Source organism: Callionymus lyra, chromosome 7 (assembly GCF_982586985.1).
Source record: "Callionymus lyra chromosome 7, fCalLyr1.hap1.1, whole genome shotgun sequence".
Taxonomy (NCBI): Eukaryota; Metazoa; Chordata; class Actinopteri; order Syngnathiformes; family Callionymidae; genus Callionymus; species Callionymus lyra.
The window spans coordinates 14,274,687-14,291,421 of record NC_141824.1 but is presented as its reverse complement, the minus strand read 5'-3'; the positions used below and the strand labels follow the sequence as shown (position 1 = coordinate 14,291,421).

The following is a 16,735-nucleotide window of genomic DNA, read 5'->3' as shown; positions in this document are numbered from 1 at the left end:
CCATTTAAGCCACTCTTTGGAGACAGTCTCTGGTATGAGATCATCCCAACCAACTCCCCTTCTGCACAAATCCCTCAAGAACCTTTTTGCTGTCAGAACAAGGGGACTTAACATGCCCAGAGGGTCATAAATGGAGCTTACAGTAGAAAGGATGCCTCTGCGGTTGAGTGGTCTGTCCTTCCATACAACTTTGAATTTAAAGGTGTCTGACTTGATACACCACTCTACACCCAGCACTCTTTCAATGGGCACAAACTCCCGGTCCAGGTCCAACTGCTCCATGCCTTTAGCTCTGCGGGGCTCTGGGATGGTCTTGAGCACTTCAGATCTGTTACTGTGCCACTTAGTCAAACAGAATCCCCCTTTAGCGCACAGAGACATGAGCTCATGACAGAGGGTCAGTGCTTCCTCCTCTGTTGCAACTGCCACCAAACAATCATCCACATAAAAGAGCAGTGCTGCAGCTTGTCCACTGTCTCCTCCTTATGCTCATCTCCAAAATCCTCTGCACATTTCTTGAGGGCAAAGTTGGCGCAGCTAGGGGAGGATGTAGCTCCGAAAAGATGTACCTTCATCCTGTATTCACATGGTGCTTGGTTCAAGTCTCCTTGTGACCACCAGAGGAATCGCAGCAGATCAGTATCATCTGGGGGCACTTGCACCTGGTGAAACATAGCTTCTATGTCAGCCATGATGGCGACAGGTTCCCTCCTGAACCTGGTCACAACTCCAATCAGTGAGCTGGTTAGATCGGGCCCTTGCAACAGCTCTTCATTTAGAGATCGTCCTTTGTAACTGGCACCACAATCAAAAACAACTCTGAGTTTTCTCTTTGTCGGGTGGTAGACACCATGGTGCGGTATGTACCAGACCCTGCCATCACTTCTTTCCAGCTCTGCATCAGGAACCCTTTCAGCATAGCCTTTACCAAGCAGATCATTAATAAAGGTGTTATACTCCTTGTAAAACACTGGATCCCTCTGGAGCCTCCTCTTCAGATGGTTTTGACGCTGTTCCACCACTTTCCTGTTATTTGGCATGCAGACGTTTGAATTTTTCAAAGGCAGGGCAACCTGGTAATGACCATTGACCTGTTTGGCTGACTTTGTGACCATGTCCATGAACCTCAGGTCTTCCCTGGACAGACCCACTTGTTCCTCCACAGCAGATTCTGGAAAGTCCATTTTAAATTGCTGTTGCCACAGTTCATCCAAATTTACAATGGACACACGGTTCACCGTTACTGGCTGGTCACAGTAATTGGCCTCTCCACCGTTTCCTGTCAGTGGTCCATTTACCGTCCAGCCCAGCACCGTCCTTATAGCGTAGGGTCCATTGTGCTCACTGCGGATGACTTCCAGCGGTTCCATGGCTCGTGGAACATTCGTTCCAATCAGCAACTTAATTCCAGCCTCAATCTGTGGTAAGGAGATGTGTCTTAAATATGGCCACCTTGTCAGATCCTTATTTGTGGGTATGTTTGCTTTGTGGACTGGCATTGACAACTGAGTGTACGCTTTTGGCAACTTAATGAAGCTGTCATCTTCAAGTGCTGCCACCTCCAGCTCTGGCACAATGTAGCTACTGACCACCTTCTCCTGCCCCATGGTCCTGAGAAGAATGTTGGCTCTCTTCCCAGACAAATTGAGCTTCTGCTTCAGACTCTCAGTACAGAACACTGCAGTACTTCCCGGGTACAAAAAGGCGTATGTGAGAATGACTTTATTGCCCTTCTTCGCCTTCACTTGGATCGGCACGATAGGAAGCTTGCAATCTGTCTCACCAGCCCCTGTAAGCCCACTGGAAACCAAAGTGTCGTCCACTGTAACCTGGATGCTTCTCTCAGCCGGTTCTGCTGTTGCCACACTATCCTTATGGAGCACAGTTGGATGTCTTAGGCCACACTTCGAGCAGGAAATCTTCCTTTGGCAATTTTTGCTTATGTGTCCTATACACAGGCAGCGAAAACAAGCACCATTTTCCTTCAGGAAGTCAATTTTCTCCTTGTGTGCCATTTTTTCCAACCGAGCACACACATCCAATGTATGTTCTCCAGTGCAGCAGGGACAGATCTTCCTGGCTGGTGGTTTTATGTTTGTAGCTTTATTCACAGGTTGAGCTGTTCTCTCCACATGATTCACTGTGGTAGCGAAGCTGGTTCCTCTGATGCTGTTGCGAGGGGGTGGTTTGTGTTTCATTTGTTTAGTTGTCATAACAGTGTCCTGAATGTTTCCAAACACAGGGTCTGTCAAGATTTTTACTTGTTTTTCAACAAAGTTGGTAATGTCCACAAACCTTGCTCTCCTATTGTACCTTTCCTGCAGGTCACATGCGTTGCACCTCCAGCGGTCTCGGAGTTTGTACGGCAGTTTTTTGATGATTTCCACCATGTTTGTGGGTGTGTCCAGATCATTTAAATACTGCACATCCTCCAAAGCGTTGCAGCATCCACGCAGAAAGAGGCCGTACTCCTGAAGGGCTTTCACATCTTCTGTTTTAATAGTGGGCCATGACAAAGCTCTCTCCATGTATGCGGCTGCCACCTTTTGCTCATTGCCATAGTGTTCTTTCAATAGAGCCTTCGCCTTCACATATCCTCTGCTCGACTCCATGTGCTGACAGCTCCTCACTAGTCCCTTTGCATGCCCTTTGGTGTATTGTTCAAGGAAGTAGAGTCTGTCACAGTTGTTACTGGTGTTTCGCTCAACTCCATTTTTAAATGCTTTAATAAACGAATGGTATTTGAGTGGGTTACCATCGAAAATGGGAATTTCCCTTTTTGGGAGTGCTGAGAGGCATTGTTGTTGCATCAAGAGTGTTGAAATTTCATTTTGTTTTCTCATTATGTCCAGCACACTGTCGTTTTGTGATGCATCAGTTTGTGTGACATTAGTCACAGGATCTTCAGGAATTGTTAGATAACGTTGGAGCATGTAAGAAGGACCTGGGAGATGTTTTATGTCAGGTAAGTGAGTGACTTTAGGCGTCACAACTGTCTGTGTGGTTTCAATTGCGTTGGGTTTTAGTTTAACTGGCAGTGATGGTACAAATTCCGTAGCCTTGAGGTTAAGTTGTTGTTTTGAGCATGTCTTTTCATAGTATGAGTTCATCCCGTCTGAAACCTTTGACTTTGATTTACTGCCGACACTGCTTTGTGATTTTATAACACTTAGTTTTGCCATTTCCTCAGCGATTTCATTCTCCAGTAAAAGCTGTTCTCTTCTTTTGCGTAACTTTAACTCCTCTTCATCCAATGCATGTTTTTCCTCTAATGCTTTTTGTTTTGTTGCCAAAATTGCAAGATTTGTTTCCGTTTTTAAGCGAGCAGATGAGCGTGAAGCTAAAGATGAGGAATGATGTGAGCGCGATTTCTTGGTTGAATTTGAGATGCTGTCACAGGGCTGTAGTTCATCCTGAGGATCTTGTTCAGTGGTTACAGGTACTGGAGGGTCAGCAACAGACAAATTCTTGCTTTTTTAGACAGGAATTTGTACTGCATAATTTATTTCCTTTGTTGGTTGCTCAGAAGTATTTGTATGTAGTGGTAATTCATTTGAGTTTTCATGCGGATTTTCCTTTATCCATTTTTCCACACGTTCCTTGAATGCATCACTGTAATCCATAATGCTAGAAAACCACTCTTTTTGTTTTTTATGTTCATCATCGGGAAGAAGTTGCAATACTTCGTTGTGCAGGTCAGTGGCCTTTTTACACAGTGCATTCAAGTTATTCAGTTGTGATGGGATTTCAGTTACATTTTCTTTTGATTTCATGTGCGCTTTAATTTGCGGAATAAGCTCTTTGATTTTATTAACGGCACTTTTGCGCTCATTCTGCAACCGTTCGATTTTATTTTTCATAGCTTTGGCCGTCAGTTTAATTTCCCTCTTTTCACGTTCCATGTTTGAACATTCAGCATCGGCGTTTATTTGACTCATTTCCGTTGGATTGTATTTTTGTATGTAGCAAAACAATCATATTTCATTCAAGAGCGTATTCAAATCCATCCATAAACATTGCATTTCAATTCATTGACAGAGCAGATTCGATCCAAGAATTTCAACAATCAGTAGGTCTTGAGACAACATCAGCCGCCAAATGCCACAAAGTCCCGACATCACAATCCAATAAAGCACAGAGAATATGCGCCACCATCAATGCGCCAATGCAACCAGCGTAACATCCATTTAATAAATTGTCCTCACTTGACACAATGCATTCCAATTGAAGCGGATTCCTTAATCCACAAACATAAACAGGTTCAGGCCTACCTGTTCCCAGGTGAATGGATGGCGTGGTGTGGCACTTATCTGTGGCAACTTTGTTCTCAGGCTAGTCGGTGCGTGACGACTTGGTTCTTTGATGCGGCTTGATGATTTTCATTCTACGCCTTTTTTGTTGACAAATGTTGCGGCTTCCAAACACAAACTTTTGGTGCATTTATTGTGATACAAACAGCACATAGCTTTTACAGCGCTGCGAGGATGGATGAATGGAAGATGAGTCCAGCGAATTAAACAGGTAAAAGGGGTGATTAATGAATGAATGAGTAGCGAGTAGCGTGTAACAAAAATTACGGCTACTTCCAACCTTGACTCTCTCTCTCTCTCATCTGCGTCACCTGTGAGTGCCCACCTTTACACACACACACTTCCGCACGCACACACGCCTACTCCCATGTGAACCGCCCCCTCTGCAACACACACACTCAAACACACCGTGCAGCACATCTTCAGCCTGTATGTCTCTTACACCATTGTTAGTTGTATTTGACATACTAACTCCTACAACAAATGGTACTTAAAATATTAGTTATATGACCAATTCACTCTATTTTATTACCATTATTAATCGTTTTAGATTACTTTCTTTTAATTAAATATTCCAATAATAGGTGCCATAGTTGACTGATATTTTATTTAAAATACAATTTCTTAATTACTATCTTTAAATGTAATACTTGTATATATATATATATTGTAAAATATATATCATTATTTTAATAAATTGTATTTATTATCTTACTTCAGAACAGGAAGAGACGACAACAAAGGAAGTAAAACGGAGAACAAAGTTTAAAAAATAAAACAACGCGCACCTTTTATTTGTTTGTTTTCCCAACGGCCTTGATCGTTGAACCGATGTCCTGGAAACACTTTATTAGCGATGATGGCTCCACTTGAATAAATACAACGGATTTTATTTATAAAGATTATAACACGATCAGTGTTTTGTTTTGAAAGGGACAGCGTGTCGCTCCGCCTCCGGAAGTACGTATGAGACCAGCGGACTTGACCAAAACAAATATGGCGTACTGAAGAAAAACGACGACGAGTGGTTATTTTTCTTTTACTGGCTGTATTTTTTTTGTCAGGGATTCCACTCGCATCAACGAAACTAAATATCTCACATGGTTGTTCATCGAACCATCTCACTTTTCGACGAACAAATAACTTCGGAGGATAAACGGAAGTGTCCCGTTTGAATGTAAACATCCGCTCGTCCGACGCGTGTTTGCTCCGGTTCTTCCGTCGATACCGTGAAGGATTAAAGTTTCCCATCAACACCAGATCTACGTGACAAGTCATTCGAAGAAGAAGAATATGATCTACTGCTTCGCTTGGCACGAGAGACTCATGGTCTGGATCATGGACTTTGAGTGTTGACGTCATCATGGCTTTGCTGGACTCCGTGGTCGTCCTTGTGGACCTGATCTCCCTGTTGCTGGATCTGAACTTCATCATCGTCCACAGGATCGTGGGGTCCCTCCTGGCCGCCCTCAGGTTCGTCCACTCCCTGCCCACCCTGTGCCTGAACTCATGCCTGCTGGTGGGCAGCTCTCTGACCGGCGCCGTGGTCACCATGAGCGGCAGCCTGGTCCTGGCTCTGGAGGGGCTGCTGGAGGCCACCAAGATGGTGGGCTACCTGTCCATCCACGTGGTGGTCCGCGGCAGGGACTACCTGCACCGCAGCGTGGAGTCGGTGGCGGAAGGGTGTGACATCGTGGTCAGCCTCCTGGTCTACTTCACCAACACCGTGGTCAACTTCGCTCTCATCGCCGCCCAGAAGCTGCTCCTCGCCGTCGTGTGGCTCCTCCAGGTGATCCTGAGCCCCCTGCAGAAGATCCTGGAGGTCGCCCTGTCGGTCCTGACGTGTCTCTACAGCGGACTCTTCGCCTCGGCCGCCTTCGTGTGGCCGCTGCTGGACCTATCGGCGTCGTTCGTCCAGATGTTCTGCAGCGTCTTCATCCTGGACTTCTACGGCCTGATGGTGACGCTCGCCGTCGCCCTCACCACCACGGCGTACCTGTACCCGCAGCCGGCGCGCCGGAGGTGGTCTCGCCTCCTGCGGTTCCTCAACTCCTTCCCGGGGACCCGTAGGTTACGGGACGCGTCCCTCGGGTTCCTGGCGTCGTGCGTCCGGGAGGGACAGGAAGTGACGCGGGCGGCCGAGGTCAGCGGCCGGAGGCTTCTGAGACTCTTGTCCGTGTCTCAGCGGCGGCTCTGGCGGGACCTGAGTCACGGCGGCGTCCAGATCCGACTCATCCTGCTGACCCGGCTCCAGAGGGTCAATGACGAGCACAGCAGGAGGGCGAACGGGGACGGGGGACCCGGCGTGGAGAGACGGGCGCCGCCGGACGGGCGGGCAGAAGAAGAGACGCACGGGGACGTCGGCGGCGGCGTCGGCGGGAAGCCGGAGAACCTCCTGACGCTCCTGACTGAGCAGGAGGAGAGGAAGAAGTGCGTGATCTGCAAGGACTGCGTGAAGACGGTGGTGCTGCTGCCGTGTCGCCACCTCTGCCTGTGTCGCGACTGCATGGACCTGCTGAAGAGGCAGCCCGTCTACCAGCACAACTGCCCGCTGTGCCGGCGCATCATCCTCAACTCGGTGGACGTCTACCTCTGACGAGGAAACGACGAGAGAAAGAAAGAATTCCTGCTCTCCTGGCAGAACCAAACGTTGAGCCTTAACGTCGGCGAGAACCTTTGCTCCTGTCGGCCATTTTCATTCAAGGGTTGAGTCACTGTGAGCCGTTTACACTAATATTAAATGTAAGAATCTTACGCTTACACTGTTGTTGTTTTTTGGAACGTGAAGCTGCCAAAGATTGTCAGGAAGGTTTCAAATCCCAAAAAATCCGGTTTAGCGTCAATTCATCGTTGACTTTAGATTTGCCTAAAAAAAGCTGAATCATAAGAAGTTCATCCACAGTGTTTTCTGCTTTTACACATGATGTTTTTTGAAGGGTTAATAAAGAGATGGATCACTTATATTTCACTCGTTTTCTACTCGCCCTCATGTCGACTAAGGGTTGGGATTATTTTCAGAATAATCTTGAGTTACAGGCGGAATTAATAGCGACCTGGGCTCACATTTCTTCTTCCAAAAAAGACACTTTATAAAACGTCAATAACTGCTCGTCTGTAACGTCCATCTTGTATCGAAGCATCGACATGAGAATTTGCTCCAAAAGAAATTAAGTAAATCTATATTTTAAACTAATTTAAGTGTAAATCAGGGTAAATTTGCAACAGTTCACACGGGAACTCTTGCTACAAACAAGCCTGAAATATAGACTTGTTTAATTTTTTCAATACAAGATGGACGTTACAGCAGTGTTTTATGTTTTTTAAGTGTCTTTTTTGGATGAAGAAAAGTGAGCCCTGGTCACTACCCTCATAATGACATACATTTCTGCCTTTAACTCTAAAATAAACAAGTTATTTGAAAAATAATCCCAACCTTTGGTCGACATGAGGGTGAGAAGTAAAAATGATATCAGAATTTTGGGTGAACTGTACCTTTTAATGGCAGCAGATGTGTGTATTTAAGTGTTTCGACGGAAATACGAGACGACTCCTGATGGTTTGTGGGCAACAGGATTTGAGTTTGATTCTCTAATGGTTCGTCTCTGCAGACTGAAAATGGTTTCTATGTTCCCCCAGATCAATCGTTTAAAAAGAATTGATTCGTGTTGGCGGGAAATCATGAAGATTGAATGTTATTATTGTTGACGCTGCTGTGAAAAAGGAGAAAGTGTCTCATGTTTTGTATTCGAGGTTTGAATGTCGCTGAAGAATGAGGTTTGTACTCGAAAATAACAATCGTAGACGCACAAGTGTTGTTGTTTTTTTTCATTTATAATAAAAGTTGAACTTTCACTGGAGCTGTTACGGCCAACAGGGGGCGCTAGAACTATCTGAGGAGATAATTTGAGCTATTATTCCAAGTTTGTTTACTTTCTACTGACCTGCGACCGCAGAGAGGACGTGTGACGTCACTGCAAGAGTACAAGGAGAAGAAATCCAGAGATGAGATTTTTTTTATCTCCTGCTGCTGACGAGCAGAGAAGTTTGGAAACATGTCAGGGTTTTAGTCAGTTCACCCTTATCACGCTTCTGTTGGCTCGCTGTGAGGATGACTACGTCATCTTCCGTCGACGACTACAAGTGTTTAAATGTGAAAACACAACATCTCGCTTAAATATCATTAAGTAGTTTTAGCTCTAAATTGATACGTATTAAGTTAGACTTTTTTATAAATAAGAGTAAATACGTTGTTCTGTGTTCATTAATTGACGAGTTTGAATCCAAATATTACACTGGTTTATGGATTAATAATAAATGACGTCACGGGGTCACAGAAGGGTCACCGGAAGTATCGAGTTAAAATAAAAATGATTCAATTCGAAAATTTCATACATTCGTTCACGTTTCCTAAATACACATTTTGAATTTATATATATATATATATTTTATGTTTATTATTTATTATTATTTTCTAATCTAAAAACATTTTTTAATTGAAAGACAAACACACTCCACTGACTTATTATCTAGTTGGTTTTGGCAGTTTTCTTGCGTAAATACAGGTCGTTTCTAACAAAGACGTTATGTCTGCTGGGCAAGCAGCATATTTTGTTATGTTTTTTGTTTTTTTAGAAATAATTCGAGATGTTTGAGACTAACATGCTGGAAAGAGGAGGGAAAGCTTAATTTTTCCTTTAAAAAAAAAAAAAAAGTAATTTTTATTTATAGAGCGCTTTTCTAGACCAGGGTCCCAAAGCGCTTAAACAATCAAAAAAGAATACTCGAAAAATACATACTAAAAAGAACAAGATAACACCGAGAAAAAATACAGGTGTCCCAGAAAATCAGGGAAAAGCCTGCATGAATAAGATGTTTCTTAGTATATCTCATAATTATATAATCTATTTACCCTCAATAAACAAATTAAATATTACATTTTACATGCTATTCAAATAAGACAAATAATATTATAATAATATATCGTACTTATATATGTCACATGTTATTTTCTGTAGATCCTAAAAGTGATGTATGGACACAAGTAGAGAGGTCAAGAGGTCATGGAGACCCTTCAGTTGAACTTTCACATGGAGGAAAAAGAGGAAATGAGTCACGATGAGGGCCACAGTTGTCCTTCATAACAATGTCTGCTCTCTGTTCCAAGTACTTATCCCAGTGAGGGGTCACAGTGTGAACTAGAAGTCAAATTAGACGAGTATGATTTGAGATTGTGGGTCTTTATGTCGTCAGCAGTAGCGGTTTTAGGTACGGGCGAACGGGGCAGCCGCCCGGGGCGGCATTTTTTCATGACATACGGGGGGCTGCACGAGCGCTTGATAACAAAAATTAAAATGAGCCTCTGCAACACGGTTTTGTATGAGGTGTGTGCGCGCGCATTCGTTTTATGTTTTTTATATTAAATGACATTATTGAACATGACATTATATGAGTACATTTGAGAACATTTATTTCCTCTAAATTAAACCTAGCTAGAAGTTTCCATGTTAAATAATTATTTATTTATTATATTCATTTAAAGTCTTATTCTTCCTTTAACTTTCTTTTCGAATAATAATCTATTGTTATTAGACTTTAGACTTTCTTTATTGTCATTGCACAGAGGAGCACAGCAGTGAAAAACTGGCAACGCAATTTCGTTGCTTGGCAACCGTTTAAAAAACACAGCATAGGGTGATTGTATAAATATAAATATTAATAAGTTATAAATAGAGCAGTATGACATATACTACTAAATATTGCATTAAATAAATGTATATAAAAGTATAAATATAAATATAAATAAGTAGAAAATAGTGCAACATGTATATAAATAGAACAAATAAATAATGTTTTAAATAGTGCATTTAATAGTTGTTATATATACTGTAATTGTATGTTTACATGTTATATCAGAAAATTGTAATATCTACATATATGCTGAGGTTTAACTCCCACTACCAGAAATATATATATATGTATGTGTGTGATATGTGTCATTTAATTTTTAATATATTATTTTTTCTTCTTCTTCAAAGCCCATTTAAACAGGCACTATAGTCATCATGGTATAAGTATGTTGTATATATTCACATTAAGTGTAAATATCGACGATAAAAAACCTAATTCACTTTCAAAACAAAGTGTAAAACTGTAACAAATAACTTTCCCAAACATGTCCATCACACAGATCTTCACTGGCACATGCTGTCCATCACTCTTCTCCGCTCAACCCGTGAGAGATTTTCACCTGCTCAGGTTCAACTCCCAGCAGATTGACTGGAGTCCAACCTCTCACATCAGAGCTGTGGTCGAGCGTGTTACAAATGTTTGGCTAACAAGAGGGAGATTGTCGCCTCGACGTCCACTTCAGTCCAGCGACATTTTTTTTCCACTTTTTGGTTGCTCACATGAAGAGAACTGGAGACATTAGAAGTTCACAACTGGATTCCCTGAGACTTGTGTAAAAGTAATGTCAGGATTGAGAAGAATTGGGATTTTGACTTATTTTATATATAAAAAATAAATTATATAAACATATATTTTAATTCACATTTTTAAAGAAAATTATGGATGAATTGCTGATAAACCCAAAAGTTAAAGGAGATAGAAAGACAGAAATAACAGCGCCATCTACTGCTATAATCGTGACGCTCATATAGTTCACGATCTGGGGAATCAAGGATCCATTTGCGCATGTGCGTTGGATTAAACATACACAACTTTATTTAAATAGCCGGTGACAAACCGTCACTTCGAGACTCAAAGCGTCGATTTTTATGGAAAATAACAGATAAATAATTCATCATGTCTTTACATTCTACTGGTTTCAATCAAGATAACTATTAATGATATTATTTAACAAATCACAAATAAATGTTTCGTTGGACAGAAAAAAAATGAGATTACTTAAGTGTAACATTCATCTACAAAACATTAAGTTTCATAAACATTCATGTTATTTCTTTAATTTCTATTCTTTAAAAAAGAAGGTTGCTTCAAACAAATGGTTTTCTAAAAGTGTCTCAAAACATAGCTGAGATAAAAAATTTGCCAAAAGAATATGACCAGACTCATTCAGGAATAAAAAAAAAAAACGTTAGTCACGTGATTCCCTCCACGAAGTTTTCCCTTTAATTGTTCGTACCTGTGTGATGCCCTGGATTAGTAACACCTGTGCAGGTGAGTTCAGGAGCTCATGGACATGATGTCGTGCTAACAGATGAGTCCGTTGCTGAGGTTTGGGGGAGGCTCGCCCGGGGAGTAATTCAGTGTAGAACCGCCACTGGTCGTCAGGGTTTGAATTGGTTCATCCTCGACAACCAAAACACTGAAATGATCAGTTTGTTGTTGAATTAACATCTTAACTTCTTATTCCCTTCAAACCAACCTTCCGATAAACATCTGATTAATAATGTAAATGTTATAAATTCACCACTTGCCGTCACACGATGCTACACTGCCCCCTGCTGGACACACGAACATTCACCGTTTTTTTTTTTTAATATTAGGGGTATTTTCTATATGTTGAACTAAAACCAGGTACAGAGACAATTAGCCACATAATGTAAATACAAAGATAATTATTGATAATTGTTACCACAATTTCTTTTTATATCGCATCTATGAATTTTAATTATGGTGCATGAATTAATAACTATAAATGGAGAATATTGTTTTTATTATTATCATAGCAATATAAAAAACAACAAAGAAAAATAGTAGCAGAGGGAGAAGAAAAAGACGAGGATAATAAACATTACTTTAAATGGCTCTGGAATTCATTAGAAACGTGTTGCCACTGAGACAGAAACGCCCTTCGATCGTCAACGACTCCGTCATGTTTCTTCCTGGAAAGATGTCGGATGATGATGTAAAAAAAGGTCAAAGTTCATCCTCAGAGAAAGCATGACCTCATGTCTGCTCAGCTTTCAGTCTCAGACTCAAGAAACAGATGGAAAGAGCAGATTGAGATTTGATGAGAGTTTAAACCATGAAGGGAAAATTGTGTTGCTAAATTTAGACCCATTTGTATGAGTGTGTCTGTATGTGTGTGGGTCTGGCTTTGTGCACGTGTCTTTGTGCATATTTGTGTGTCTTTGTGCATATTTGTGTGTCTTTGTGCATATTTGTGTGTCTGTGTGCATATTTGTGTCTGTGTGCATATTTGTGTCTGTGTGCATATTTGTGTCTGTGTCTGCATTTGTGTGTGTGTTTTTGTGCATATGCACGTGTGTTTGCCTATGTGTGTGTGTCTTTGTGCATATTTGCGTGTGTCTGCATGTGTGGGTGTCTTTGTGCATATTTGTGTGCATGTTTTTGTGCATATGCATGTGTGTTTGTCTGTGTGTGTTTTTGTGCAAATGCATGTGTGTTTGTCTTTGTGCGTGTGTCTTTGTGCATATTCATCTGTGTGTTTTTGTCGATATGTGTGTGTGTCTGCCTGTGTGTCTTTGTGCATATGTATGTGGGGTTTTTTTTTGGCCATATGCATGTGTGTGTGTCTTAGTGCATATGCATGTGTGTCTGACTGGGTGTTTATCCTCTTGATTATGAATTTGTGTGTGTGTGTCTGCCTCTGTTTGTATCTTTGTGCATGTGTGTGTGTGTCTTTGTGTATATGCGTGTGTGTCTTTGTCCATATGCATATGTGTGCGCATGTGTGTATGCTTGTATACATGTGTGTGTGCCCAAGTGTGTATGTCCGTGTGGTATGTTTGTGTGTATGCAAGTCTTGTGTGTGTCTGTCTGTAGGTGTGCATATGTGTATGTATGTGTGCATATCTCTGTGTGTAAGTGGGTCTTTGCATGTGTGTATGTCTGTATCAGACTGGAAGTAAACAAAGAGAATCTAAAGAAAAGTTTTCAGACTTGAATATTTGCATGAGTCATCGTACAGCTGTTTTGAGGAGACACACAAACACACACACACGCACACACACACACACAAGTCTTGACGAGTCTTGACGTGACTCAGAGTCCATGAGTTTCTCAGAGTGTTTTGAAGTTGAAACATGACGCTCACGATGCAAACACAGCTGAGTTCTTCCAGTCGGAGTAAACCAAGAAGCCACTGAAGGTGCTGTCAGTCTTGGAGCTGGAGTAGAACCCACTAAACTCCCCCATCGCCATCTGGACCCACACCTGGTCTCCAGGTACCAGGTGGATCAGAGCTCCTCCGGTCACCGACGCAGGTTTGGGCCAGTTGCCGTAGAACTGGAAGTGAGACGAGACGGTGAGTCCGTTCTTCATGACGTCGAACTGCAGGCTGGAGCGGTAGACGGTGGCGTGGACGCTGAAGGAGTATACTCCGGGTACTCTGCAGGTGAAGCGTCCGGTCTCTGCGCTGTAGTCGCCCTGACCGTTGAGCAAGACCTGGTCGAAGTGGACCGCCGTGTCGACGGCGAGGGGCAACGTCAGACCCTCGGAGAGCTTGGCGCTGAAGGCCGACGTCGGCGCCACGGCACACTCCCCCGACTCACCCTTCAGCCCCTTCTCTCCAGGGTCACCCTTGTCCCCCGTCAGACCTCGAACCCCCGACTCACCTGCCGGGGTTGAAGGACGTCCATGAGCTCTACACACTTAACACACAAACACACAATAATCACCTGAATCTCCACGTTCTCCCTTCTCCCCTTTCTCGCCCGGAGCGGCGTCTCGCCCGTCACGCCCGTCTCTCCCCGGCTGACCGGGACCGCCATGACCTCCAGGGGAGCCGGGAATCCCGGGGTGACCAGTGCAGAGACTGGGAGGGATCTTGTTGTCCTCTAGGGGGCGCGAACTGTGTATTTGGACGATGAAGATCAACAACGACGACAACCAGAATGAATCCATCTCTAAAGGAGAGAAACCAGAGTGAGCGACATGTTGACCCCAAAATACACTGAAGGTTGGACAAACCCCAAACATACTCCCAAGGTCAAACAAACACCAAAACACACTAAAGGTCAAATAAACACAAAAATACACTCAAGAGCAAACCAACCTCAAAACACACTTAAGGTCAAATAAACACCAAAATACACTTAAGGTCAAACAAACACCAAAACACACTAAAGGTCAAACCAACCTCAAAACACACTCTAGGTCAAACAAACACCAAAATACACTAAAGGTCAAACAAACACCAAAACACACTCATTCCAAACCAACCTCAAAACACACTAAAGGTCAAACAAACAACAAAATACACTAAAGGTCAAACCAACCTCAAAACACACTCAAGGTCAAACAAACCCAATAAATACATTCAAGGTTAAACACCCCCCCAAAAAACATTCAAGGTTAATCAAACCCGAAAACATACCCAAGATCAAACCGACACTCATACCAATACCAAAAATACTTTCAAGATCAAACGCACCCCAAAAACACACTCAAGGTTAAACGTATCCCCAAAAACATTTAAGGTCGAACAAACCAGAAAACACACCCAAGGTCAAACCGATACTCAATTACACTCACAATTAGACAAACCTCAAGAGACACCCTGGGTCAAACAAACCCAAAAATCGACTCAAGGTCAAACAAACCCAAAAATAGACTCAATGTTAAACAAACCCGAAAATACACTCAAGGTTATACCGACCCCCAAATACACGGAAGTCATACCAACCCCAAAATACAGTCAAGGTTACAAATTCTAAAAATACACTCAGTCAAACAAATTCCCAAAAACACACTCAAGGTCAAACACACTGACGACAAAGAAGAACCACAGAAGTATGAGTCCAGTGTTACACCTGTGATAATAGAACAAATCAATTTATTTTTGAAGACTCATTGTGGATGAATTACATGAAAGTTGATGTTTGTTTACACACTTTTCTTCTTTGCTCGTAACACCAAGAAAATCATTTTCACACTTGAACAGCCGATTCTCCAGAACAGGAAGTCTCACAGCACGAGTCCAACTTTATGGTCCTCCAGTAAAACCACCTTCTGACTAAGATCTGTGTTGAAAATCAAGTGAGAGTGACTCACAGGAGGAGGAAATCATAGTGAAAGTCAGCGCTCTCAGCAGACTCACACAAGTGTGTACTCGACAACACTTGACGCACATCCTTAATCTCCGCAGTTAATCGAAAACAATCTGAGACGAACCATCTGAAGCTGGAGAGGAATTCATGATCCATTTTATGATCCCGTGAAGAAAACCTTTCATAGTCGCACTTCAGTGTGAACCGATTAACAACATGTACTACAACACAATCTAGATACACAATGACATTTAATACTTAATACAAAAACAAATTCTGTGAACTTTAAAATATGATTTTAAAAATGAGTATTTCTACAACCAGATAAAAGTAAATCAATTAAAACAGATTTTTTTTATGTTGATGTTTGGATCTTATATGAAGTTCTGCAGCAGATCAAAACAAAGAACTTACCAGAGGGTGTCGGTTCAAATTCTGTGGAAATCTCTGCTCAAGTGAAAATGTTCAGAGTCTGTGTGTGAGGAAAAGGCAGGAGAGGAGGAGTGTGGGAGTGGAAAAGAAGAAAGAAAAAACTCTAGAGCGGGGAAGAGAGTTTGTGTTTATGTGGCTCATGAATCAAAGTTATGGTTGTTGATAACCCAGTGAAATACTCGGAACAAAAAGGTCAATTTGGAAAGTTCGAAACTTCATTGGAGCAGATAATATGGCAATACCTGGTGTCAGAGGTAGGATGGCGACTTGAAGTGAAGGCGAACATGTCCGACTGACATTTGTTGACTTCATGAGGTTTTTGGTGCTGAGAGTCTGGACCTCAAAGTCAACTTGAAAATCTTATCTAAATAAAACAAAGCTTCAAATTGTTTCAGATCATCTGCAGACTCAACAACAAAAAAAGTCTGTCCTTCTCAGCTTTTATGAGAGCAGAGTTGTTGCAGCAGCTCTTTAAACACCAGGGACTGAGAAGTTGTGTTTTTATTAGCAGCTCCAAAATCTGCACCGTCTGCAACTTCCTCGTCGAAATTTACTGCTAAACTTTTACAGTAAAAATCTGCTAATGACGTGGACGTTAAACACGTGTCAGTGTCGTGTTACGTTGAAAACATGGATCGAAAATACACTGTCAATGTGTCTAGCTAGCTATGCTAACACGCTACATTCGCTAGCTGTGTTTTCAAGCTAGTGATTATACAAGCAGTTGTTGCTACATGCTCGACATTACTGTCCAGTAATGTCCACCTCCTTCCTTGCCAATGGGCCAATGAGGGTCATCAGCCATCAACCACCAATGATCAATTGAGTTTCCCTCCTTTAAATACAGAAAGTCTCCTGGTAACAGAGCAGTTTAAGGGACATCTCCCTGTTGACTCCTGCAACTGTTAAAGGACTCCCTTGTCGACGTTGTCTGGGGTTAGTTGTTCTTCTCCCGGCACTTATCCTTCCTACTTATCCAGACCCAGTAGCGCCCTTTATTAGCCTCCTCTTCCAGGT

The 16,735-nt window shown here is 42.3% G+C and overlaps 2 protein-coding genes across 2 annotated transcripts; one reads left to right on the top strand and one right to left on the bottom strand.

Annotated features, from left to right (window-relative positions):
* The first annotated feature begins 5,292 nt into the window (after window positions 1–5,292).
* On the top strand, window positions 5,293–8,167 carry rnf26 (ring finger protein 26). Its single transcript, XM_087796312.1, has one exon. The coding sequence runs from the start codon at window positions 5,674–5,676 to the stop codon at window positions 6,904–6,906; it is 1,233 nt and encodes a 410-aa protein (XP_087652438.1). The 5' UTR covers window positions 5,293–5,673; the 3' UTR covers window positions 6,907–8,167.
* Window positions 8,168–11,971: 3,804 nt separating this feature from the next.
* On the bottom strand, window positions 11,972–15,748 carry c1qtnf5 (C1q and TNF related 5). Its single transcript, XM_087796263.1, has 3 exons — window positions 15,701–15,748; window positions 13,916–14,143; window positions 11,972–13,852 (listed from the first exon to the last, which is right to left on the bottom strand). The coding sequence occupies exons 2-3, from the start codon at window positions 14,139–14,141 to the stop codon at window positions 13,329–13,331; spliced, it is 750 nt and encodes a 249-aa protein (XP_087652389.1). The 5' UTR covers window positions 14,142–14,143; window positions 15,701–15,748; the 3' UTR covers window positions 11,972–13,328.
* Between the last annotated feature and the right edge of the window lie 987 nt (window positions 15,749–16,735).